Here is a 27,014-nt window from a genome sequence, read left to right on the forward strand (position 1 = left end):
TAGCTTCTTATTTTGAATTTTAATTATTTTTAATTAGAATTAATGATTACTTAAATGAATGCCGTTAAAGTAATGCCGTATTGTGTTTTGTTCAATCCGTGTCTGAATGTTGGAAAAAAATTAGACTAACGTTCAATTCACAAAAAACTGTTATAGTATAGAATTTAATATGCTTAGTTTATTTATTTTTTAAGTTCTGTCTTTCTCTCTCTCTCCTAAAAAAATATACCTTCCAAATTGGATTGTCGACATACTCATTATTAATATAATCCCGTAATCTACAATAAAATAGTTTATTACTATAATTACTTTATAATATCAATGTTTTCCCTATATTTTCCAAAAATGTTTACCATGAATACGAAATTATGACGATTGAATGTTGAATGAAATTAGTTATTGCGCAGTAAGCTCTAGGGCTTCATATTGAATAATGAGTGGAAAAGTGTGCGCAAGTTTCCCAATGAAGCCTATTATATCATTACACCAGCCGATAGACAAATACGAATGTGGAAACACTAGTCTATATAGACAGTCGCTTGTTTACATCAGTGCCATAAAGCAGTAAGTCGATGTAACCGTTCAATTATAGACCTAGATACCATCTTGGAATTGTCACCGGTGTTTAGTGACAACCGACTGATTCACAAAAGAGGTCCAAGCAATACTAGTACAATACGTTCATGCAGAAACTATAGCATATACGTTGATATTACAGTGGTGTTCACAAAAGAAACCTTAGACCTGACTTTAAACCGAACAATAAGCCATAATTTAAAAAATTCGAACCGCCATGAAAAAAAATTCTTTTTTTTATTTCGATTTTCAATTTTCTCATCCTAGTTTCAAATATCGAGTTTTGTCTGACCTTGATCCCGGCCGATAAATGCGATATAGGCCCGAGGTTCTCTGACGCTTGTCGCAGTTTGTAAACACAAGTTTGGTTAGAATATTTGACATTAATTTCAACATGGCGGTGTCTGTGATGTGCGTTACAAGTCAGTAGGTAAGTTTTTCCACTTTTCTCAATGTATTTCTCATAAAAAATTATCAGAATTGCATTTTTGCATCTCCCTATCAACATGCTTCGTCCTCACAGAAGGTCATCGGCTTTAACGGCTAATTTTTCGCGGAAATTCTCAAATTATCGATTCACCTACCTGTGTCTCCAATGCTTAGTTGGCCGAGGATAAATACATTACGGATTCACGATATTTTCAATTCTTTTGCATTGAAACGTTTGCATGTCACGTCGATGTTTCGATGGAGGGACTTAAATTTCATTTGCAGACCTCTATCATTAAGGGCTCTGATTACCTACTCTACTTAAATAGTTGCTAGTCCTGGATCATCCTTGACGAAGTTAAATTCTTAAATTGTGCCAAATTGCCGACAAGTTTTGTCAATAAATAGTTATGTTGTTGGTATCCTTGGAGGCGGGCATGGCACATTGACACTTTCTGGGTAAATCCAAACACACCTGGCATCGGTTTTTCCAATTGTTTTGTTTATCAACTGTTTTTAAGAACCATTCAGCAATGGTAAATTAAAATAAAAAAATATTCTATCAGGTTTAGGCACCTTTGAACCGCAGTTATATATAAATTGAAACAAGTCTTGTCCTGTGCCATTCGTATCTAATCACCTACTTTGTCCTACTACATATTAATTGTTCACACATTAAGCGGGCCTTATCAGCCTTCGAAATTTGACACCTGACGTTTTCCGTATATGTCATCAGACATGTCAAAAGTTATATGTATTATTAATGGTAAATTGATAGCAGAAAAAGTTTCTTTGGATGCAACTAGGTTGGTTGCAAGTTCTTATTAATTCCAGGAGCACGTTCAGTGTCCTTGAAGTATCAGGCTTGTTAAGTTTTTTTAAGGACATGCCATAGCAAATTTCTGTGATCTGTCAAAGTTTATAATGATAAATTAATGTGGGTTTTGACAAGATTCAAACAGACATTTTGATTTTTTGAATAGTGGTGCTGTCAAGAATATGACAACCACATCATGCGATTTTGGCCAGCAATCAGTACCTTAAATTAGTACATACATATGTTCTTATCTGATTCCATTAGATATAGAGATTAGGCTCAAGTTTGACATTTGGGGCATAATAATGTACTTTACAACCTTTGTGCATAATATCCAATTTTTGCCATACGGCATTAGATTCAGAATAAGAAGATATTCCAGATTCTATTAAAAAAAAACTAGAACCAAGTCAAAGTAAATAAGCTAAAAAACAAAACGTCGGAATTTAAATCGGACAACTTCCTATCACAGAGGAGCAAATGATTCTCGGAAAAAATAGGAACGTAGTTGGAAACATTTGATTTTTTCTAATCTTTTAGGAACCAATTGAAACTTCCCTGACTTTAAAACAGCATTTTATTGAGCTCCTATTACTCAGCTTTGCATTCATTTAGACCACGTGGTAACTTCAAATAATTGGGATTCCTACGCTTAATTTCGAAAAGCTGTTGCCGAGCATATTTTAGAAAACACTTTACAGTTTCATATATCGTTAAATGATGAAATTAAAGAGATTTTTAGTTCATTTTTCAGTCGATTAGAACTCTCTCAAATTGGGAAAATGCTTAAAAGAGTCCAGGAAATCGTATTTCTCATCGATGCTTTAATAGTTTAAAATCTTAAATTTTTGAATAAAAATTTAATACGATATTAAAACTCTTTAACTACTAAGTCCTACGGGAAGTCTGCAAAAGTAGCTCGAGTAGAACCCTGTAGCACGTGTGCCTACTTATTGTCTACATCTATCACGTGCGCGTATATAGTAAATAGATACACACATAACATTCTGTGCATGTTTGAATACTACGCACATGTCGGGGGCTGTAGCCTGGATAAGATGAAAAAAAAGTCGGAAACCAGAAGCAGGCACTCAACCTATTATGGATACATCCGGAGTTCCAAAGTTTTGAGGACAAATTCACGATACCCGCAGCTAACCGGCTTACCTTGCCAATTTTCCACGTCGAATTGAACTTGCTTGAATTCTTACCAATAAAAAATTTACCCAGATATAGATCGCCTCTATATTTAGCAGCTTTGAAAATTCTTTCAAATTCTCCGCATCTTCTGGAGATACTGGCTAAACGTGGAGAAACGACAGAAAAATGTCCACCAAACTGAAAAGCTAAAAAAAGGGGAAAGTGTGGCAGAGACTGTCTAGACTGGTACAAGGTACAAGCGTCGACATAAGTTTAATATGCAAAAGTGCATAAAAAGGGTAATTGCGGTAAGTCATTGGAAAGGCAATGTTTGAATCGGAGTGATAAATTTGATATACACCAATGGCAATATTTAACAGAGTTCAATATTTCGAGTTAAGGTCGTAATAATTACTAATACGTGTATAAACGATGTATTCTGTCGATGCATCTTCGATCTTGGTCACCCAGTATGCGATTCCTGCCAACGAAAATACTCGCAGTTTTCAGGGTTTCTAAATTTACGTGTTCTCACAAGTTCAGTGGTTCTGTGTCCTGCCGAATGGTGGAACTAAAATTGTAAAGATTGAAAATCTTGCAAGATGACATTAAAAAATTCGAAAAATTTTTAATTCACCGGGCATTGACGATTTGGGGTGCAAAGAAAATACGAACCCCAAATTGCCGTACCTACTTGCGTTCCTCGGTACTGGCCGATTTGGAAATATACGATAAGGGTGCATTTGTTAGCTAAAATGATTCGTTCAGACAGTTGCGAAAATGGATTTTATCTGAACACTAAAGATAAAGAGGCATTTAGCCTGAGGCTCACTTCAAGTCTTTGACGTGACCCTCACAGAGGTGATTCATTTTTCAAAATATCGAGAGTGAAAAGTAATATTTTGCACATTTGAACGTTTCTCAACCAAAATAGTCCAACTACGCCAACTTTCAGAGGCCATGACTCTCAAAAGTATAAGGCAAACAAGATTATTTGTCAATCGTAATTGAACAATTGTATAAAGAAATTTGTAAATTATCTAAGGTGTTTGCTGTGGGCCCGATTATCATGGAAAACGAAAGCAGAGGAAAATGATTGCCATTATATTTGAGCAATTTAATCCCTCGCACATTTCGGTGGTGATAGTGAAGTTTACTCAATTATAAATATTGTTCATGGCAATTGTTGCAAAATTAAGTAATTTCAAGTGATGCATGAATGAACCTCAAAATAAACGTATTTTTCAGTTGCTCTGCTGAATTACCATAAAAATGTAACAATGAGGTGAACTTGTTATTCTTGTCTAAGCCATTAACATTGAACTCTTTGTATATTTAACGATTACTTAAAATCGCAACTGCAACGAGTGAAAGTTTATGTGGCCACGAGTCAGGGCCCCTGCTTTAGAAACCCAAATTTTGCCTAAAAAGTTACGAGAACACCTTGGGAAAGCGGAGTTGAGCCCGGCCTGTCCATACGCTCAAATTAGAATGAGTCGTTAGGCTCGACTGGCTGTAATTGACCACTAATTAATCGGTATTTTTGTTAAACGTTTTAAAGATACACAAACGTCGTTTATTTACGAGCTTTGCTCATGCCTGGACAGGTGCCTAGGTACTTGTACACGATTTTTGGTCGTATGAACAATCATAGTTTTGTCATGTAGCAGTATCCACTTTCAAGACATTGGATAATTATAGGAGATATCGAAAATAACTCTGCTCTGCTATTAAATTTCAAGTGACAGTAAATATTCCAAAGTGTATCGACTTGATATGTAAAGCAGATACCGTGGTAATTTTTATCTCACTTCCAGGCAATCATGCGGTAGTTTCTAATAACCGCACTGCCGCTTATCTCGGTGAAATCAGATAGGTATGATATTTTATACAAATATGATACAAAGTTAGGCGACACAAATTCGTTTTTCCCTGTGAGCGTCGCGCCCGGTCGTCAGCTTCTCAAACTGCAAAAAAAAAAAAAAAAAATTAATTAACGTTTTTGGCGGTACGCATGTGTTGCTACGGACCACTGTTTAACACCCTTTCTAAGAGGTGTGAGCCTAAACGGTACCTTATTGACATTACTGTATCCCGCAGCTCCCGTTGTTACGTTTTTCTAGTACCATGGAACGGTTACGTGTGCGCCAAACATTTACCAAATTACGCCCGGTACTACTACAGTTATTACAACAAAAGTAACTATCCATGTTTGCCAGCGAAATTAACTGATAACCAGAGCAATAATTAATGTTTACTTAAAAATTATCATATTGTATTTTGATCTTTGCCTATTGTGTTTTTAACCTTCCAGTTTGTTTGTCCATGTTATCAGGGTAATGAGGGGCTTATAATCTTACTGAGTTCCAAGATTAGAACAGAATATTTGCTTGTTTGCCGTACTTAGACGGTCTTTGATGATTTTTGCAGAATTTTACCTGGCGAATGGTGCTGGTGGTCGGTGAGTTGTTTTCTGTGGACGTTCCCGAAAAGTGGTTTTGCTTATTATGTTTTTAGGATCTGATTTGACGGTAAAGTAGAGGTTGGTGCACTTGTTCAGATGTGTTGTCTCGGCGGTACAATGGAGGCAAAAGTATCCCTAAAACCGCTCTCCAAGGAGATTGCAATAGAACTGCAAACCAAAGAATGTAAGGCGGTTTTGGGTTGTCGTTGGAGTAGCCACATTCATATTCTATTCATTCTATTTAGTTCGATTCCGTTCACCTGGTAACGCCTTTGTCTCGATGGCAACGCCCATCAAACGCGTCTAGTCGCATTTAGCCATATTTTTTGGGTTTCCAGAGCTTAAAGAGTCGATGATAGGGCTTCCACATTTCGAAATGATTCCGTTCCGAGGTCTGCCGAATCAACTAGTTCTCCGTGTCCGTTAAACCTCCTAAGAGAGTTCTTGCAATGATCCGAAACCGTGTCAAGTTCGTCCAGTAGTTTTCAAGTGGTATCGCCAGTTTCAGTTTTTGGACGCTTATGCTGGATATAAATTGTTGGAATTGTGAAATGCATAGTGAGAATTTCTAGCCGATATTTGAAGTCTGAGTAAATACGTTTGATATTTTAATCCGGAAAGCGCATATACATACTTGGAGCATACGGGGGAAATGTTGAAAAAAGTCGATTTCGGTAGAATCGGGTACGACATCGAAAATCGGTCGAACACATACCGAGATATCATATCAGTACGTAAATTACCGTACTAAAGTACCACTGGATCATTTTTTTGGAAGAAATGTAGCAATTTTCTTGCGCAACGTATGAGACTTAAATAACCTCGTACGATAATCCAAGGATGCCCCTACCTGCGTGTGTCTCATGCATTCACATACTTTTTATATTTTAGAAGAAGCTATATCTACGTACATATCAGGTAAAGCTTCATAAGAATGAATATGCGGCTCAAGCACTTTAAGAGAGGTTCATGTCGCACTTTGAAATTCTCTTTATTCAGTTCCCATAGGCTGATCTCTTATGAATCATCGTATAGCTGACCTCTTAGGTGCACCTCTTTGTGACTGAGTTGCCGCATGTCTCGGGTTCTGATTGCAATAAATAGTTGCTTAAATGGCATGCCTTTGAAGTTTAGGATCGTTTCGTATACTAGAGTTGCGGTTGTTGAGCAATTAAGTTTTTTATCTGGGGCAATTCACTCATTCCCCATTCCCGAACGATGTTTTCCTCACGGAGATCGGGGCCAGAGAGGTCTTCTGTCCAGCTCCTTGAACCAACTATTTGATTAATTTCGTTTGATTATTGTAATACTTTGTGACACCCCAACACGGCTTCCTCATGGATGCACATGATCAAATTGTTGGAAGGGGCTCGAAATCTATAGTAACATTTCTTTGCAAATTCTAGAGTTGTAAGTGATCGAAGGAGCCTTTTGTGTCTCGTTATTTTTAAGCACCCAGGCAGCATTTACTGTTATTCGAGGAAGGAACGTGGACACCACAAGTGCGGAAAATTTCTATTCCCAAAACGGCAATCGCGACAAATAACCGTTTCTTCCAGGTAGTATCACCACCAAAATGGTGGCCCGCCACGTTGCTGCTTTTCATAAAATCACGGTTCCGCGATGATTTCCGCACCAGGTGATATAGTGGGGCTTTAGTGGCTGCCACTGATATGAATCTGTCTTGCGCATTAATGTTAACTAATAATTACTCTTGATCCTCTACCGCCGTTCTTTCTGTAGGAGTAGACTTGGTTTTTGTATATTGTGGGTAAAGAAGTAATTCGGTTTAATTATGTAATCAGCGAAATTGTGACGAAATGTCGATGTTGCTGGTGAAATGTAATGAATATTAAAGAGTAAGTAAAATTTAACATGCAAATTATGGGTTGCTCAATTACGAAAATTTACATACTCACAAATTCTTGCTTTACATATTAATAATTTTTAATAGGAAATTTCATATAGGATCTTAAAGGAATAAATTTTTTCTCATGGCCATTAGTTTTATTATAACAGCACGTTACGTTGACCCATTTGAAAACGACTCAAACCAGAAATGGACCATTTCACGGCTATTTTTATTGGGACGATGATGGACGTCGAAAGTTCTCTTTTTAATCATATCCAGGCACGCACACACTATCCCCCTTCGACACCGAGAGGGTATAGGACACATTTTCAAATATGTGATGTTACCGTTCAATAGAGTACCCTGTATAGCTAGACAGCTATGTCTACATTGAGCAATGAACATTTCCACATTTATGAAAAATTTATTCAGGTTTAGAGGTTATTGTAGCAATTATTTTCAAATAAACTGCGACCGGAAGAGGATATGTTTTGATGACATAGCGTGTGTATGAGAATTTCGATATTTTCAGCTGATTTATTGTACTTTAGCACAGGGCTACGTGCAAGTACATACATGCATGTAGGTCCGACTCGTTAAAAATCTTACACCACCGTGAATCGCCGACCTTTTTCCCTGCCTAAGTAATGGACAGTGGCAGTCGCTGCATTTGACAAACTAATGTGGTTAGAATTCGGGAAATTTTATTAGGAATTTGCCAAGTTTCAGCTCGCCCGTTCATTCAAACCCTAAAGAATTTAGCGCATTCCTGATAAAGTTTAGAATTTTCCGACTTTCCAACCGCACACATATCATTATACGCCGTTATCTACGAAGGAAAAACAAGATACCGCCACCCAAGATGTTGAATTAGTCGGAACTGCGTATAGAGCAGAGACAATTTTTAACCCTTCCGTGTCGTTGAATTATGAATATTGCGATTTTCTTTTTTGCCTCGTAAATAATTTCTATCGATGTAATTGCGTTGAGGTGGGCTTCCCCTCAAAGTGCATACGTAAAGACCTCAAATGAGGCGATGTGCACGGCACTGCAACGCTATCATCAATAATAATTATCACTTTCAAGACGTTTGCAATGGGTATTTGCACGAAGATTGTCTTAGTTGTCTTATCTAATCGTCAGTTGGAACATCAGTATTCATCGTTGTTTGTTCCAAACTTGTTTCAAGACAACCGTTTTCATCAATATATCAATTTTCAACGACGCTCGGCTCCTGATGAATCGCTTGTAGACTATTTGTCTTGGTTCTTATCGACGTTAATCGCCATTTAATCATCGAAAACCAACGAAACATTCCGTTTGGCCTGTTTATCTTTGGGACACAATACGACAATTCCGACCAACGGAGCTGGCTCATTTTTAATAACAATTTATCGATTCGCTGAACTAAAAAATACCACTGAAACGAGGTGATGGCCTTAATAATTGATGAAGGACTTTATGGGTGGGTGCATCAAAAATAGGACTTGCTCGGGAAATAACACATCCTTGGATTTTAAAAGGGCATTGCCCAACAATGTAGTGCACAGCACTGAATATGTATGTGGACTTTTTCACGTTAAATACATGTTAATTTGGTTGGAAATGAATTTTAATTCTGAACCCATTGAGGGCGTTTTTTGTATTTATTTAAGCTTGTTTACGACCCATGAAAAGATTTGCAAAGCGCACTGGCGACGTGCCGTAAAGCTAATTTAATTAAATATTATTTATTACGTGCATTTTATCGAATGCAGTTAATATTAGCGATAATAATAATCGTGTGTTTTATAACTTAATGAAAGATATTGTTTTTTCAATTTCGTTTGCGCCCAGAATTCCATTTACAAAATGGTTTTGCGATGGAAAAATACCGTTGCGGTGTCCGTAATTGTTGCTGCGAAGTTACCGATTAATAACATTATCGACGAGACGCCATTCAGAATTTCAGGCACAGTGGCCTGATAGTTTTGTGTAACAACGGAGATATGACGAAACGTGTTTGGAGTGCAAATGAGCACCCAAAACTAAGACCACGAATACTGAATTTTTGTGGTGTATACAGGGCGATCAAAATCGCAAGCAGCTTTCCGGAATCTTGCCAATCCTGCAAGTGAATTCGGTGGATTCCGTCCATAACGTAACATGGGATATAACGCACTTTCGATTATTAAGTACGTATTTTACTGGTCCCGTCGAAATATTCTCGATTTTTTGCCGGTTATAACGTATCATGTCCAATATTAACTCCCTCTGTAGCGTCTTTCATTGTCTCTTTGTTCCGTTGCCAAGTCCGGGTGTAAAGTACACTTGTGCGATATAGCCGGATGGTGGTCCGGTGGTTCCCGTAAGATGCCGGCGATTTACAACGCAGGATCGTGCCGAACACACATTGTTAAAAGCGGCAGTTTTAGTCTGATGCTTTTACATTAGTGAATGCTCGGTACTTTTTTGCTTGGCACAAAATGGCAGACGAACTCAGGCCTATAACTGTTAAAGAGAAGTTGGACATTATTGAAAGTATTTAGAGTGGCATTCGGAAACCAGAAATCGCCAATCGAAAAGATCTGGCAAAAACAACGGTTCCCAGAATTTGGAGCAATCGACGAAAGACCAAGCTCGCCAATGGAAATAAATCCCAGAGGATAAACAAAATTAGAAATCCCGTGCGTGCAGATGTAGCTGAAGCACTTCTACGATGGTTTGAAGTCCGAAGTAGTCCAGTTGTGACACAAAAGTCAAAGATTTATCCTGAGGATTACATGGCGACGGTTTTGAAGTTCTCTACAGGGTGGCTCAAACGTTTTAAAACTCAACAGGACAAAATTTTCGGTAAGGTTTCTGGCGAGGCAGGAGACGTTGACGAACAAGTTGTCCGAAATTGGTTAGATGATGAGTAGCCTGGAATGTCTGAAAATTACAACAGTGAGGATATTTTCAATGGTGACGAAACTGGGTTATTTTACAGGATCGCTCCAGATCGTACCCTCAAATTTAGGGGAGGAAAATGTGTGGGAGGGAAGCGATCAAAGTTGAGGCACATCGTTTGGGTTTGTGAAAATATGGCGGGTAGTGAAAAATTTAAAAATTTCGCCAGTAATTTATAAATCAAACATTCGAGCATGGATGACTCCAGTAATTTTTGAAAAGTACTTGAAGGATCGGGATGAAAATTTGCGACGCGAAAATAGAAAAATATAGCTGCTGGTAGACAATTGTCCAGCTCAGCCAAAAACTCTAAATCTAACAAATATCAGATTAGAGTTTTGGCCACCAAATTGCACCTCGGTAATGCAACCAGTGGATCAAGGCACAATTAAATGTTTTAAAGCATATTATCGTAGAATCTTTGTGTCGTCTGATCCAATCATTAGATAATAAAGAACCCTTCAACATAACCATCCTGGGACTCGATAAAGTTAATCGCGCAATCTTGGAATGAAGGTACGCCAACAACTATTTGAAAACTGCTTTCGACATGGAGGTTTCATAAAATCGGCTGAGGAATTTGACTCAACGATGAGTTGCCCCTGGTTCGGTGATTTGAGAAATACAAAAATACTGATACGAACTGTGATGACTGGGATGTTCCCCTTAGTGATCGGTCGCGCCCTAACTGTGAAGATCTGACAAATGTTGAAACACATCTTGCTGAGTTCGATAGTTATTGGACAGCTGATGATAAAGTAATAGCAACGGAAACCTTGATGGATAACGATATTGCTGCTGAAGTTTTAGGCATATTCAACGAGCATCAAAATTCTGATGACGGAAGCGACGATGCTCAACAAGATGTAGAAAAACCATCGAGTCATTCCGAGGCACCTTGTGCTATTAAAAGTGTTATACGTTTTTTAGAATCTACTGATAGTTTATCTGATGATACTCTCCAAGCGGCCCTAAAAGTTGAAGGGCATATCGAGAACGCAAGATTGTCGGACAATAGCCGGCAAACAAAAATAACAAGTTTTTTGAAAGGAACTGAATAAATACAGCACTGTTTATATGTCGTTATAATCTAACAATGTTTCTGTTAAAATTTATCATTCATATTTTTAATACATACGTACTATATACAGAGGCACATATATGTACTATGTACACATGCATCGACATTTTTTGTGCTCATGTATTTGTACATATATGTTAAATTCAAAAGTTTATATAATTAATATATATAATAAGTTACTAAGTTTTCATTAGATTTGTTCAGATTTTTTGTTAAATAAAGGCATATGTGTGTAACATGCGCTGCATGGAAAAAATATGATTTTTTTTATTGTATTTTTGTAGCATACCTCTTGTTACGAAGCACCCTATTTTTGCTGCCTAACGAGTACATAATAATCGGAATCCACTGTATTCCTATCTTCAATTCGGACTGTGGAGTGTCAGGTCTGTCGTTGCTTGAATCGTGCTACGTTCATCAGAGAATTTTCAGTAGTCGCTAATAAATGGACGGAACGTGCTTATCTCCTGTTGGAAGCATAGCCCAAGCATTTCTTTATTAACTGGTTACATGAAAAACTCCCCAGACGACGCCTTATCGAAAATGCTATGTACCTACTATTTTTTGCGCTGCCATTGGCAAAATTACCAATACTTCACGTTGGTGTGCTCATTGTTGTACAGTTGGACTACAAAGGTTGCGCACCCAAGAATAAGGACAAATATTAATAGTTTTAAACATTCGTCGGCATGTTTAACAAATTTCGATACTCTTGTTATGTTAAATAACGAGGGTCAATTACACAACTGTTTGTTTTTGAAAGGAAGAATGTTTATGCGACTGTAACAGTTGTTGGAAATTATAGCTTAACGTTTGTTGACATTTGTAAACCTAGAAAGTTTACATACCAAAGGTACTAACTTCGTCGGTTAGACCACGAATATTCAACGAGTTACTCAATTAAATTGTTAAATTTTATTAGTGGTATTTATCATTCCGTCTGGCAACCTCGCTAGCCCTCAATGCCGCCATGTTTGTGTCAACATTTGGTCCAGTCTAAAAACAAAGGCTAAGCGCCACGTTGCCATTTTACGGATTTAGTGAATATACTTAATAGATACCGAGTGGACTTTAAGGGAATATTTAATGGTGTGAATGTTGAGCGAACCACGAAAGATGGAAATAAACCAATAAACCACTATAAATTTCGTCTTTCCTGCATGTGGCGACGCCACTTGACTAAGTGAGCCCCTCACAAGGCTGAGATTGTACGAGAGCTGATATTAAATCGATTAGTTTCTTCAATAAATGTTTCAGCGATGATTTGATCTTGGACACGAGTATTTGCTATCTTAAATTATTATACTCATTAACAACTTAAATTACTGTAAATAGCTGACTATTCGTAAACAATGCGTAAGTCCTCCGGTTTCCTTAAAGGAGAATCGACCACATTAACGACAATTCAGGTATATAGACATGTATGGCAGGACCTTCTGTCGAACCTGGACGGCCGGGGCGTCCTTCCGCACCTGGACCGCCGGGGTCCTTATTCGGACCCCGACACATGGCTGTGCATCTAAACTGCCTTTCATGTGGTTGATTGTTGTGCACATGACGTAACTGCTACAGCTGCGTTTCCGTTCGATTTGAAGCGGAGTAACGAGATAATGGACGTTTCTGAAAATGAAAAAATTCGAAGTTTTTCCGGAAAACTGCAATATCCAAAGCGATTTATTTAGTCTTTTAATGGTGATCGATAATAATATCAAATAAAAACGATATATAATTAGAATGTTTCGATGACGATGTGCAACACGCTATGTGCGTATGTATGTAAATGGAATTAGAAGATTTCCTCGAGATAAACTTGTCAAGGCAAAAACATGTAAAATGGAAAAAACCGTAAAGTTCGCTGGGATATTGTAAACATTTGTCCCAAAAAATATCGAGCAGTAGTTCGCTGAACCCTAACGGTCCGAATCGCTTTTTTGTCGAGATTGCTGATAAAATAGTAAATAAACCTCCGGCCGATATTCACTTCGAAACATTCCTGGAGGTTTTAAAAAGGTAAAATAGACATAGATCCGAGATATCATTAATAGCTTGAAAAGTACATCCGCCCTTAATCGTTATGCGATGCTAGCTGATCTAATTTAATGTGGAAATGCTGTTTTGATCGTACCACTGACAAATGTGCTGAGAACGGCATATTTCCGGATTGTTCGAAAAGAATAAGTGGAAAAATGACGAGCCCACATCCATGTTCCCTATCTCGTCAAAGGTCCTCGAATCTGCCCTGCATAACCAGAGAAGCGCCTTTTTTGAAGAGCACAACTTATTAAACGATTAGCATTCTGTAAGGGTCTGAACGCAAGTGATGCTCCTTGTTCTGTATGCAGTTAAAGTATTGAAGGGCTCGAAAAGAGGCATTACTCCAATGGTAGCTTATGCCGTTTTCACATAGCTTTTGATCGTATATCTCGTTCTTATTTAATTACTAAACTCGAGTATTATAATTTATCTAAAAATGTTTGTCAATTTTCGCATTCGGAATGAGAACTTAGACGGCAGTTCGCCAGGACTCATGGTAACTCTTCGACCATCAGATACACTCGACATGGAATTCCGTAAGGTTCCCCGCTCGAACCCATGCAGGGGTTGACCTTTATTAACGATATTAAGGTGGGGGTTACGGCACAGCATTGCTTGCCGATGACATATGTTTCATAGCATTTTAGAGGGAGGGGAAGGACCAACCCTTTCCTGTGAGAAATGTGCAGTTTAATTTGTGTCAAACAGCTGGTCTTTCAATGGCGAAAAACCAAAAGTATGGTCTTCATTAAGCGCAGAATCGATTCAGCCGCTAATGTATTAAATACCTGGTAGTTTGTCTAGAACCAGTTTTGAGATAGCTACATTATGCAAGTTTTTTATCGCGTAAATTGTCTAAAAGTATAGATTTATGAGGAATATTAGTAAACTTGTTGGCTTCGATGTTTCGAAGGTTAATACTTGCTATTGTTCTCACCGTTGGTGCAGTTGCGGTATTTTACATGGCGGACAAAGCTCGCACGTTAAAAGAATGTTAGAGCTGCTGAGAGTGGTGTAAGGACTCAACCACAGCGATGACGTCAGGTGGCGCCTATGCCCTAGCAACATATTGAATACCACATAATTGGGACCCTTTCCGTTCGCAAAAAAACACGAGACATACCAGACATATCAGGATTTTCACTGTTAAATTAGCGTTTTCTCAGATTCTGCTGTGAGTGAATATCTGAACACTAGGGCGCACTGGAACGGCGATGGCGCTGCAACGCCTTACTGAAGCTGCTGCATTTCGCTCCAGCTCCGGCTTAAAGCGAAAAAGCAGGTTTTGCAGGACAGCTTTGATTTTTACAAGAAAAATTTAACAGATTTTTGTCAAATTTCAAATGCTTATTCTACAGCGATCGTTGCAGGTTGTTATACGCTCACGTTCAGTGATCCGGTGCAGATTTCGATGAAATCTAAGAGATGCTATATTCCGGCATGTCTCGGGTGAAGTACAGTTTAGTCGTTTTATCTGAATTGTAGGAATACACGTTTGACATTAAATGGAGGAATTATTTGAAATTGAAATCACTTTCAGGTTGATCGAGTTGAGTACCCGTCTCTCGCGCGCTAATTGCTCCAAGTTGATCCCCATCAACCCTACCTCCAAGATCTCCCTACTAGTAGAGAAAAAAGAACGGAAAATACGCTCTTCTCGATTACAGAAAACCCCGTTTTCTTTCGAAAACACGAATTTACTAATCCAATAGGAATATTGGAACCGAAACGTAGCAATTACGCACGATATGGTTGGCTCGTGTAATTGTTTATAATAACCGTGATTACTCTGTCACACACAATGCTGCCGTTTAGATTGTTGTTCGTAGTTGAGGAATGAGAAAAACCGTTTTTGAATCATTTGGGATGAAGCAGTTAAATATCTGAAACGTGACAGGTTATTTCTCGGACTGCTGAATAGTTTTATTACTCTGCGAGGGAAATTCGAGTTGTCCTAGGCGAGGAAAATTTTTCCGTTAGTTATACGTAATGATAGTCGCAGGCGGGCACCTGCAGGAAGTGATTTTCACAGTCACTATGGCCAGAAAGTTTTTTAACCGTTCAATTTGTGGACTTTGACCCACCGCATCTGCCACACCTTCGAGACAATCAAATGTGATGTTTTTGCTCAATCACATGTTTCATCTTTTGCGGCCACACAGAGCACGGCGTGACATCGTGGAGGTATTTCAGGGAGCTATGGCACTCTGTAAAATAAAAAAAAAAACGCCATAGAGCTATGGGTAGAAACGCACCGTTTGCGATATACAGGGTGGCAAAGCTTCACGGTTTTTTTTTTCTTTTTCTCACTGCCCTGGGCAAATTGACTGATTTTTTTTTCAATTCCATTCGCTGTGTATGTGCAGTAATCAATGGCAACCGATAAAATGCAACTTCCATTGTGAAATTTTATTATTTACCTCGCACTCATTGTACTTATTATAGTTCTGCGTAAAGCTAAAAACTCCCGGCTGTTCCTCGTTGAAAATAAATCTTCTATTCAGTTAACATGTACGTAGTCATGTGGTGTCGATTGCTACGAAAAGCAGCCAATAGGTTCGAATTTCAAGGACTCGAACAGGCTTTTTGCCGATTTGAAATGATTCGTTTTTTGCACAAATTTTGAACGTAATATTCTGTCGAGACCCATTATACGCGTTACTTCAGAAAATCCGACCTTGCCTGGTCGGTTCGTTAAATCGCCACCATACCACTTAAATACTTTATAGTTTTTAAGAAAAAAAAACATAACAACACCAAGGCAGTATAGTACATTGCAGCCCGCCTTGAAATAAATAAATAAACAGAGATTCAAGGCCGCGTTATGGTCCTGCCTCTCGATGGGTCGATTCCCGAAAACCAGTTACCATAGGTACCTGTTGCGTGGCATGATAACCGCTAATGATTTGTTTACCTTTTTCCAGTGCCTAAATGCAGAATGTCGGACAGTTCGGCCAAGGAGCTGCCAGTGTCCACCCGCCGTCGCAGTTCGTGGCATCCGAACCATCGGTAGGTACCATCACTGATTTGTTTACGTCTCGATGTGGTGCGAATGAATTATTAGAGTACCTTGTCGTGAGATAGTAGTGGCGGATGAAATAATAGGATTTGATGCGGGTTTTTGAGTGTTTTTGAGGTTGGTCGTTAGTGTGAGTTTATGGAAGAGATGGATTTGCTATTGACTTTGCCGGCCAGGGATTTGACTTCGTGCATTTCGTTGGATTTATTTGATAGAGAGGTAAAATTGTTTTGGGTTGTGAAGGTTTTGATGTGCACTTTCCCAGGGATGTTCTATATAAATAAATTTAATAAAATTATACGGTTTTTTTTGCGTTGATCACATGTGTAAAATAAATTCACTTCGCAGCGTGTATAAACCACAGAACGTCTAGTTGACCAAATGCAACCACCAAATCAGACGAAAAGTCGCCTATTTGATGCACAATTTTTGTAAATATGCGATATTTTTACTAAGATCCCCGTTTTCACCTGAACTTTTCCCTTAGTTGCGTTGATCTCACCTGTTGGTCTTACCATTACTTGAGAGGGTGTGCGGTGTAATATCCTTATGTAATACGTTAATGTAGGGCGATCCCTTGTTGGCTCTTCACGTCGGTATTGGATGGTCTCGCCTTGCACAGGCGATATTTAAACATGGTCGCATTAGGTTGCATAAAGGTCTAGGCGACGGTGCATGGTTTTTCAAAAATTATAAATTACCTTAATATTGGGTTTATTTTAAAGCCTGTTTAACATGTTTTACGTACAGCATGTAATAAGAAACCACTTCCTAGTTAACGAACCTGGCCAGTTTCCACCCAGATTCCCACCCACAAGGACGTATATTTCATAAAGTATAGGTATAGCCTTCTAAGTAACTCGCAATCGTACTCCTTCAAGCATTTTTTTTATCTGGGCCATTTCACTCTACATTGATCTTGATGTTCACTTTTCAGCCAACCGGTGGGTCGACTATCAGCTCGCTTAGGCAGTTTCGCAAAAAGGACATAGATAAGAGTAATGGCGAGTCCCAATCGCAACCACAGAAGCCAATGTCTGAGAGCCATGTGGCCAGAGTGGCCCCGCATAACCATTATCCACCAGCGAACGATGCTTATCATTATGCAACCTCTCAGTTTTCGGGATACAGGTCTGTAAAACTTTCTTCTTCTTTTAAATCGAATTTGGCAATTTTTGTGTTGTAGCCCACAATTGAAATACTCAGACTTAGTAGAAGCGTCCCAACCAAACCATATATCAACATCTGTGATACAAAAACCTAAAACTAAGGAGTACATGGAGATGTGCAATATCCAGCAACAGCATATAAGCAACCAGCAATATTCTCCCGATAATGGCCAGTATTTGCATAAAGACCCTTCGCAGGTAGTTATGCGCTAACTTCTTCTTACTTTGTTGTTATTTATCATTTTCTCCCATAGAATGGCTTCCCGAACTTGTTTAAACCGGAATCTCAGTACTACCCAAAGGATCAGCATCACTTTCAGCAGATGCCACATCACTCGATCCCTCCTAAATTCAATCAGATGATGAATCAGAACATGAGGAAGTACAATCCGACGCCCACGGACAACGCTTTCTTGAATAAACTCAGTCAGCTGCGGCCGTCCATAGCCAGATCCATAATGAACGATCACCATTTGCAGGATACCCAGGCTCCATATCCTGTGATGGATCAAAGGACTATGTACAGCCAGCAAAATCCCCGATATTACCCTGGTGAGACTCGGAATAGGAACAATCTTATATAGCTTTTATCGATTGGAAATTGGATGTTGGCAATAAGCCTGTATTAAAAAAAAGTCGAGTTCAAACAAAAATTGACCAACTCGTTTGCTTCATGTGGACATATCAGTTTATCTACTCCCCAATATGTGCCATTACTACTACGATTAAATTTCAACAGGTGCAATTCACCAGCCCAACCCCTACTCCGCCAACCCCAATTGTCCCATAACTCCCAGTCACCCTTATCCGAATTACCCTCCGGCGGGGTGCAATTACACGAGACCACCACAAATGGCCCCCGTTGGCCCACGGTATCCTCACATGGAGAGAAGCGCCTCGCCCAGTAGAAGAAGCTACCAAGAGAGCATGCATATGCCTCCTATAAACGCTTACCATTCCTTACACCAAAAGGTCCCTCCCGCCTCCAATTACCCTCAGTATCCGCAACACCGTGGTCCGGAATATGCACAGCATTATCAGCACAGACGCATGCCGCAGGATTGCTATCCAGCGCAGGCCTGCAGGCCCAGACCTGCGCAGTTTATGCAGGGACATCATCAGTTATCAGGTAAGTGAATACAAATTCAAATAATTTAAAATAGAGAGAATATAGGAAAATGTACGAGAAGTTTTAATAAGGCGAAATAACGTTTAATTTAAAGGTCAAGACTTGCAAGACCTAGGAGAAAACACCGTGTCACCCTCAGAGAGTCTGAAGAAGTTCATCGAGAACTGGGATGACGATGATCAGGCAACAGAAATGAACAATTCAATGGAGAGCGGCGGCATAAGGGATAAGCTGCGCGAAGACGCACCTGGCACCCTCTACATGATCAACCCCAACGATGTGCAATATTTTGAAAATAACGGGATTTCCATCGTTACTTCCGAGAACGGTAGTTTCCAATTGGTAAGTTTTTTCCTTCTCCTTTGGAATTACCCTAATCATCAAGAAATTTTAGTCCTCGGATAACTACCAGTACCTGAACGGCACAATGGTACGCATAATTGAGACCAACAAAGATGTACCTGCGGAAGCAAGCTCCACGCAAGACCGAGTGGTGAACCTCCAAATCATGGAGACGTCCAAACCGGACTGCATGATGCCCAATAAGCTCAAAGAAGGAACCAAGGTAGTCGTTCACCAAAACACAGTATTGGACAATCCTTCGCAGAAGACTTCCCACTGCTCAAACCACCAAATGAATAATTCAGCATTGGATGGTATGAGTATTCCTAAGGAGTTAGTGGACAAAAATTGCTCACCCATCAATTTGGAACAACTGGATCACAATATTGGCTACAAACCTCTGGACCAAAGCAAGGCTGAAGAGTTAGATAAAGCCAATTTGAGCGAAGATCTCAGCCAAAACTCTGATGATAGTCAGTACAAATCTCCGGGATCTAAAAGCATGCCTTTAATAGACTTTTTCGCGGAACACGCCGCTGTGGTTGATGGGGAGTTTGTAGAGCCTTCAGAGAGGGGAAGCGGTGTCATTGTTACTCCTCCAGCTACTTCCCTGCAGTTCCCTGACGTGAGTTCCTTGGAGGAGGGCAAGTGTGACCCAGTGATAAGTGAGGAAAACTCGGAGTTTAGCATTGAAAGCGGCGACAATCCTCCGGCAGAACGAAGAAGACGAATCTTTTCTGTGGACGATATCATTGGAAGCAGTTCCAAAAAAGACATTAAAGTATGCAGCAGCGAGGTGGTGACAGAGTTTTTGGAGCATGAAACTTCGTTTTCGTCTTTGGAGCAGCTCACTTCAGACACAAAATTCACAAAGAATGAGCCAGATACTCTTCAAACCGTCCTTAAAGTATCAGGGCCTTCGGCACTTCTTCAAGTAGCTGGAGAACTCGTGGAGATCACTGTCAAAATAGTGGACGGCAAGAAAGTGATCAATGTAAAGACGTTAGGGTCAGACGCGAATACTGTGGTGGATTGCAACCACAATTACGAAGTTTCCTGTCAGGGAGGGGATGTGAATGGGAATATCAATGAAGAAGCTGAAAGTTTCGATGATTTTTGTGACAACGCTACAGAAAAAGTTATTTCTATGGAAGGTCTCGAGGAAAGCGGTTTCGCAATCGAGGACGCTGCTCAAAATGTGGAAGAAAATGCCGCTGAATATGATCATAAGATTGTTGCGGAATGTCTCCAAAAAGATGACGAGATAAGTTCCCCAGACGACTCAGAAATCTGCGAAGACGAAGAAAATGCTGAAGAAGCTGAGATTAGACTATGTGAGTTTAGCAAGTCAGTGAAACAAGAAGCTCCTGAGAACGTCAACGAAGATATTGAAGAAAAATCTAGTTTGATTGATGAAGGTTATCCTGCGAAACAACCTACCGTTGAAGAAAGCTACAAGGGCAAGGAAATTGAACCTCCATCGCCTTCAGAATCATTCCAAATAGAGCCTGAAAATAGCGAAGAAGTTCAAAGCAGTGGGGAACACGGCTCTTCAGAACTACCACCACTTGAAAAAACGGTAAATAATGAAGGAGTATCAAGCAGGCTAGAGGACAAATCTGTAAGCAAAGCTTCAATGAAAAGGGAGTCACCTTCAGAATTAAGAGAATCTACAGAAGCTATAAAATCCGAAGATTCACCATTAATGGAAGTTGGTGAAATTATGGAGGATTCCACAGTATCAAGTCTCGAATCAGTTGAAAACATAACGCTCAATGAGCCAACAATATCTTCATCATCTAACAAATCTGATACTGAAGTGTCCTTCAATGCTACAAACAAAATGTCTATCGAACTAACGTCAATGGATTCAGTATGTCTAACTCATTTTGAGCCTGAAATAATTAGGGAAAGCAATAAAATTTTTATTGCGCCTGAAACAGATGGTTCAATTGAGTCTGTTATGAAACCTGAAATGATCGCAAACTCAATAACCGAAGTGCATGGATCTAATGCTCATACTGAAAGCAATAAACTAGAAGAATGCTCTGGAGTTTCAAATATTCAAGGACGGGAGACACAAGACGTAAAGGAAGATCTAAATGTGTCTCCAATTGAAAAAGCTAATAAAGATGAAGTTGAATGCAAAGTTGCTGTAGAAGAATTAAAAGCTGAAGATCTTAAAGTTGCAACTCACGACGATGAAATTTTGAATGCAAGCAACAATGAGGAGGAAGAAACGATCATAAATGGGAAGTTTTCTGAAGATGTCGCAGAAACTATTTTTGAGGAGTCTGTTGCTCAATCAGCAGATGAAATGGTCCCAATTGAAGAAATTGAAAATTCCCTCCCAGAGGAAACCGATAACGTCACGGAAGCTCATGAAAAACTTGTAACAGAAACCTCTATAATAACCTCCGACGTAGATAATGAAAACAACTTTCTTGAGTCTGAAGATGCATCATATCAAATAATTGCTGAAGAAGATGCAGTGAACGTTATCATATCAGAATTACCAGACCCCATGGACGCTATTCAAGAAATTCGTTTAGAAGATGAACTATGTCAAGCAATCGTAGGAGCGGCCTTTGAAGACGAAGAACAAGAAATCTTTCACACCGATTATCCCTTGGAAGATGAAGTCTTCATCGAGGAGCTCCCTGCTCAGGAAGTGATCGTTACCAATCCTTTGGAAGACATTGGAGTTATCGAAGAAGACCATCTTTTCTCAAACAGTCCAGAGATACCTTTAGAGCCTGTAACCACCTCGGATATTGACACGGCTCAGAAAAAAGTTCAGGAGGAAGTTCACTCAGAAACTACAATTTTAGAGGAGAGTGTCAAGGCCAAGGTGGCAAAATTGGAAGTACAGATTCTATCCCCAACCTCTACAAACATTGAAGAGGGCTCTGCTACTGCAAAAAATGTCTACGTGAACAGTTACCGAAAGTATGACGTTTATAATGACTCCTCGGATCTTACATCTACGTCCCCTATCGCGACAAAAGCAGCAAAAAAGCTCTACGCGCCCGATTTACAAGTGCAACACGACACTGTGTCTTCTTCAAAGAAAGAGGAGTGTCCTAAGAACAAGAAGGTCAATTTGAAGAGGTCAAAAAGACTAAACGAGAAGGGGCAGATAAAGAGTGAACAGAAAGAGATGCTGAAAGTTCTGACCGAGAAAAGAAACCGGAAGAAAGAATTGGCTCAAAAGTCGCGATCAATAGACAGGAAGCCTGAAAAAGTGGAGATTAAACTTAAAAAGGTTAACAAAAATCAGGAGGAAGGCAAAGTTCTTGAGGCAGATGAAGAGTATGTGGATTTCAAAGAACTCTTGCGAGCGAGAAAATTGAAGAAACTGAGAAAGCAACAAGAAATGGAAGCGAAGAAAGGGGAAAACTGCACCAGAATAGAACCAACCAGTGCGGTGACGGTAAAGAAACCCGAAAACCAAGCAGGCAGCTGCTGTGTTGGTTGCGGCAGCAGCAGCCCCAAAAAGCCCAAACTTGTCAAAGAAGACAAAAAAGCTGAAAACCCTGAGCCCAAATGCGAGACCCCTACAAAAGCTCCTCAAAAGCGAGTGAGCTTCAGTGACGACATCCCTTCATCCACATCATATAACTCTGCACCCCCACCTCCGACAGATCCAAAAGTTGCTCCCCCACTTCATGGAATGCACCCTAAAGATCCTCGTCGACGATCCAAGGTGTTTGCCAATCATGTGATGGTGCCTAGCGTCTCCGAGTTAATAGAAGAAAATGGTGGGCCTGTCAACAAGAAGAAAATCACTTTGGCTGACTATGTGAGCAGAAAGAGGAAGGCCACCAGCACGGACAGCGACGAAAGCAAACGTCCCAAGTCGGACTCTAAGGATCAGCCGATTAATGAAATTGTACCAAAGACTATCAGTGATGTGAAAACGTCCTTCGTTTTAAACAGCTCCGATTGGGAGGATTCAAATTCACCTGCGCCCACCCCTCATCAGGCGCAAGAACAATGCCTTATAGAGGACTTTAGTGGCCTTATTAAGACTCAAAAACCCGTGATAGATGTTAACGAGTTAGTGCCCGTAGATGTTAGAGATAAGAAGTTGCAGGAATACAAGGAACACGTTGACTCCCAGTTGAACTCGCTCAACATTCAAATCCCGAAGTTCAAGAGTAGATCTCCTGGCAACGGCAGCTTAGTGAAGCGGTTTTTGAATAGCGAGAAACTGTCCAAGAGCGAAATGGACGAAATTAAGAGGATAATTTACTATAAGAAGACCATGAGTCAAAAAAATGTCCGATCGCCGAGCAAGAGCCCGGTTAGCTCCCCTACCTACGGAGTGCGCAGAGGACAGAAAGAGCAGAGCGACGTGCGCAGGCACCTGCGCAAAGTGAACGCAAAAAGAAAAACGAGTGAGGACAGAGATTCCGGCTCGGTGACCACCCACCAGAGTGATTATTCTAGTTTTAAGACGAACTGTGGGTATTCAGTGATCAATCGCTTAGGCGACGATGGCCAGCCGAAGATCATATTTAAAAGGAACAAGTTTTCCGGAGTTGCTCAGCAGCCGGTGGTGGAGTTGGTCAAGCTCGACCTGGACAATTTGGAGACGGTTCAGAGAAAGTACAACGTTACGGTGAGACAGGGCATGTGATTTAGGGACCAAATAGTTTTATTACGGTTTACATAGTTTTTAGTCGATTTGATTTTTGTCTATAGTTTATTTTCCTTGTTCATCCGCCGCGATGGTTCGAGTTATTTATTTGTTATTACATGGTTTAAATAGTCGAATAGTGCCGGTGATATCGGAGTTACGAGTGTGCGGGCTTCGGTGTAATTGGTACATTGGAACGTCACAATTGTGCCTCTGGTAGTTCATGCAGACAAGACAAGACGTAGGACCAGTTTGATATTGCGTCCGCATTTTCAATTGCAGAATGAATTAGAAGTAGAATCGGAACGCTTTAAAAAGAACACAGTGACGTGCGTCGTCGCTTCGTCGACCTGTTCGTTCGGAACGTTGTGACATAGCTGTGTTCTTCTTAAAGCTTTGGGACCGTAATTTCGACTTCGAATTCTCCATTTATTACTGACTCGTGACGGAAAACGTTTGATTGCATTGAATTGGCAGGAAAAGTGTCTCTAGAAAAATTAGCGACATTTTACCTTGCATTTTTTAATTTTTTTGAAAACGAAAAAATCCACTTCTGCCCGCCGTCTCGTAAAGGGAACGCCCTATACACCTCCCTCATCGATCCACCAAAGTCGGCTCAATGCGTCGGACCCAAGTCTGCGCGTTGTGACATCGCGCAGCCCCTCCATCGCCGAATCCGCAATTTGCGACTGCAATGCGCGAATCACAGTCACGAACTTGACCGCTACGGTCGATGCTCCCATCGAGCGGCGTGAATTAAGAAGTGCGATTAGTTTATTAATAAATTTAATTGTGATTGTCAGCATTGCAATCAAAACGTTTATTGGCTTATAACTGACCCGTTAGGTCAACCACATCGATTGGTTTCAAATCTGTCGTATTGATTGTCCTCAAGTTCGCCATTCTTTGGAACGAAAGGCATCGCCATCAAATGCCGACGCAGCAAAACTAGTCCTCAGTTGCTTGAATATTTGTCAATTAGCGAACTTGTGATTTTTCACTATAATTGTGACATTGAAGCTGATTTTACGTACGAAGTACTAGTCGACCCCTATTGTTATATATAATTTGAGCGGCAACATTCTAAAGAAACTGATCAGTCCCAATTATATACAGGGTGGAGGAATATATCCACACATAATTATATAAGTTATGTTCCTAATCGAGTAGAAAAATCTATATGGAGTGTGTTCCTGAAGAGTGTTCTTGGGGAACCGAAAAAAAATAGTACAATTAAATTTTATATTATTATAATGAAAATATTTATAGATTCAAGTTACATCTATACATCAAATAGATGTTGTGGAAATAATATATTTTGGATGTAGTTCATTAAAAATGTATTTATAAGTACATTATTACAGAAGAAATGGAGGCTATTCAGGTCACGATATATTATACGAAAATTAATTAGGTCAGATACAGGGTGCGCCAAAAAGTGATTTTGATTGGTTTTAAATTAAAATTCAAACAAATTTTCATGCAGAAAAACTGGTTTGAACACGTTTTTAGACTACCGGTTTTTACAGGGGTAAGTAAATATTGATACACTCAAAATGAGCGGTAAGTTCTCTCACACCATTTCGATATCTATCTATTTATGGTTTCTAATTGTTGTGTTTATTTCGATTCAAATCTACACGAAAGTCTGCCAATAATTCTGACACTCCTTGGCCTTATTGATTTTGTTTCTACTTAATTTACCTGATCTAAACTTAACCATCGATATATTTTAATTAATTTGACCCCCATGTAACTGTCCCTTTAACAAAATTTATTAAATTTTACCTGAAAGTAAAGAAAAATATCATCAATATACGTACATCAAATCTAGAGAGCGTTTATATTGCTATCCGTGAAGCCTACTCATGTTGTGAAAATGAAGCGATCGGAGCCATGTATTATATCATTAAATATGAAAAGAATTTCTGTGCGTTTATAGTATAACATACATAAATATTTTTGAGTGTTGCAATCCATACATACCTACGTGAAAGATTTTGAATTTTTGCTTATTTAAAATGTTCATATTGGATGTGACAAATAATAATAACAAATTACAGTATTATTGTAACACGTTGTGCTAAACCTAAACTAAATGCTAAATATTTTCAAAACACCCATTAATGCGATGTGAGAACACCATTGCACCCACTTCGTTATCATTTGATTCGCGACATATCAGACTTTTTCTGGAACATTCCCATTGCCTTCAAAGAAATCTCCTCAAAGAAATGCCTTGAAATTTACAACGTGACTTAGATTTTTATACACACATAAGGGAAGATTCAAGCGCATTCCAAAGCTGATTCAAAGAAGTGTTTTGTACCTAAATAATCTTAGTTGTTTTGTAAATATTTTAGTATAATATTATTGTGGGTTTATAGAGTATATTTATATAACGCCTGAAGCCGGCAACGGATGGGATGCAATAAAATAGGATACATATTGGTGATGTAATACAGCGGACACCCTGTTTGAGTAAAATGTATACAGGGTGTCCGTTTCTCGAGCGCAACCACGAGGACCTCGGTAGTCATAAAAGAAACAAGGCCGGTTAAGCCGAGGTAAAGTTGCACAATTCAAGAATATGCCGTTTCAAAGTTTTAAAGATAAACCATGAGTCAAAAAAAAAACGTTTTGGAAAATTTTTTATATATTCTCAGCTTATTTGGTGAACTCATTCAAACCGTTTGACGTTTCATTGCAACTTGTCCTCGTCTACAACGAGATGTCTCGTGCTCGGAATCTAAGATTTTGCTGCCTAAATTACCGTCACTACTACCTATTTTTGGCAGTTTCAAGACTGCTCTAAGATGAACATAATAAGAAATAAGAAAGATATTGAAATTTGGCTTTTGCGTCCTTCGCGTGCCATCCGTGGCAGGCTTTATTTTCATAGAAAAACTTTGCTTTACAGGGTGATATAGGCTAGTCCTTACTAACACATAGTTTTATATTGGCTTGGTTAAGGTTTGTTTTATTGTTGGCAACGCAATTTTGGGGAGAATTTATTCTTTGAATTTGTTCATATTCGGTTGGTCAGTAATATTAAATAGACTAATAGGAAATTAACGCAATCAAGAAGGTTTTTCTTTGAGAATAAAAGTTATTATTATCTATTTTTAGTAGATATCTAGTTACCAAAATCCATATAGCACTTATATCAATTATTGTACTGTTAACGAGGTATCAGATGTTTTTCACGTTTTGTATTCCATAAGTGTAAATTTTGTTATTAACCATTATTGAGTGCCTTTTAGCACATTGACTGTTGATTTACCATAGATTTGGTAAGTTTTGTGTAAATTAAGCACATTAAAGTGATTGAATTAAGTTCTACTTGTTTTACTTTCTTCTGTCCCGTTCTAAGATAGAAATGCATATTCTTA

The 27,014-nt window shown here is 39.2% G+C and overlaps 1 protein-coding gene and 1 long non-coding RNA gene across 5 annotated transcripts; one reads left to right on the forward strand and one right to left on the reverse strand.

The window, feature by feature from the left end:
• The first annotated feature begins 902 nt into the window (after positions 1-902).
• On the forward strand, positions 903-26,958 carry LOC136342460 (titin homolog). Of its 4 annotated transcripts, XM_066288298.1 has the most exons (10): positions 944-1,006; positions 5,277-5,423; positions 5,480-5,610; positions 16,246-16,330; positions 17,278-17,471; positions 17,527-17,707; positions 17,764-18,061; positions 18,249-18,638; positions 18,733-18,980; positions 19,033-26,958. In XM_066288298.1, exons 4-10 carry the CDS (start codon positions 16,253-16,255, stop codon positions 23,620-23,622), a joined length of 5,979 nt encoding a protein of 1,992 aa, XP_066144395.1. In that variant the 5' UTR covers positions 944-1,006; positions 5,277-5,423; positions 5,480-5,610; positions 16,246-16,252; the 3' UTR covers positions 23,623-26,958. The 4 variants fall into 4 exon arrangements, with proteins under 4 accessions (XP_066144396.1, XP_066144395.1, XP_066144397.1 ...); XM_066288300.1 differs by lacking the exon at positions 944-1,006 and having other exon boundaries at positions 5,195-5,419; XM_066288299.1 differs by lacking the exons at positions 5,277-5,423; positions 5,480-5,610 and having other exon boundaries at positions 903-1,006.
• Positions 2,823-5,204, reverse strand: LOC136342468 (uncharacterized). Its single transcript, XR_010732646.1, has 3 exons — positions 4,993-5,204; positions 4,754-4,929; positions 2,823-3,533 (listed from the first exon to the last, which is right to left on the reverse strand). It is a non-coding gene; the product is annotated as an uncharacterized lncRNA (long non-coding RNA).
• Positions 26,959-27,014: the final 56 nt, after the last annotated feature.

Source organism: Euwallacea fornicatus, chromosome 12 (genome assembly GCF_040115645.1).
Source record: "Euwallacea fornicatus isolate EFF26 chromosome 12, ASM4011564v1, whole genome shotgun sequence".
Classification (NCBI taxonomy): Eukaryota; Metazoa; Arthropoda; class Insecta; order Coleoptera; family Curculionidae; genus Euwallacea; species Euwallacea fornicatus.

Coding starts and splice junctions, on each gene's coding strand:
- LOC136342460 (XM_066288297.1), top strand. CDS start 16,479: ATGGAAGAGATGGATTTGCTATTGACTTTGCCGGCCAGGGATTTGACT. Junction 18,639..18,732: donor GGGACATCATCAGTTATCAG/GTAAGTGAATAC, acceptor TTTAATTTAAAG/GTCAAGACTTGCAAGACCTA. Junction 18,981..19,032: donor AGAACGGTAGTTTCCAATTG/GTAAGTTTTTTC, acceptor AAGAAATTTTAG/TCCTCGGATAACTACCAGTA.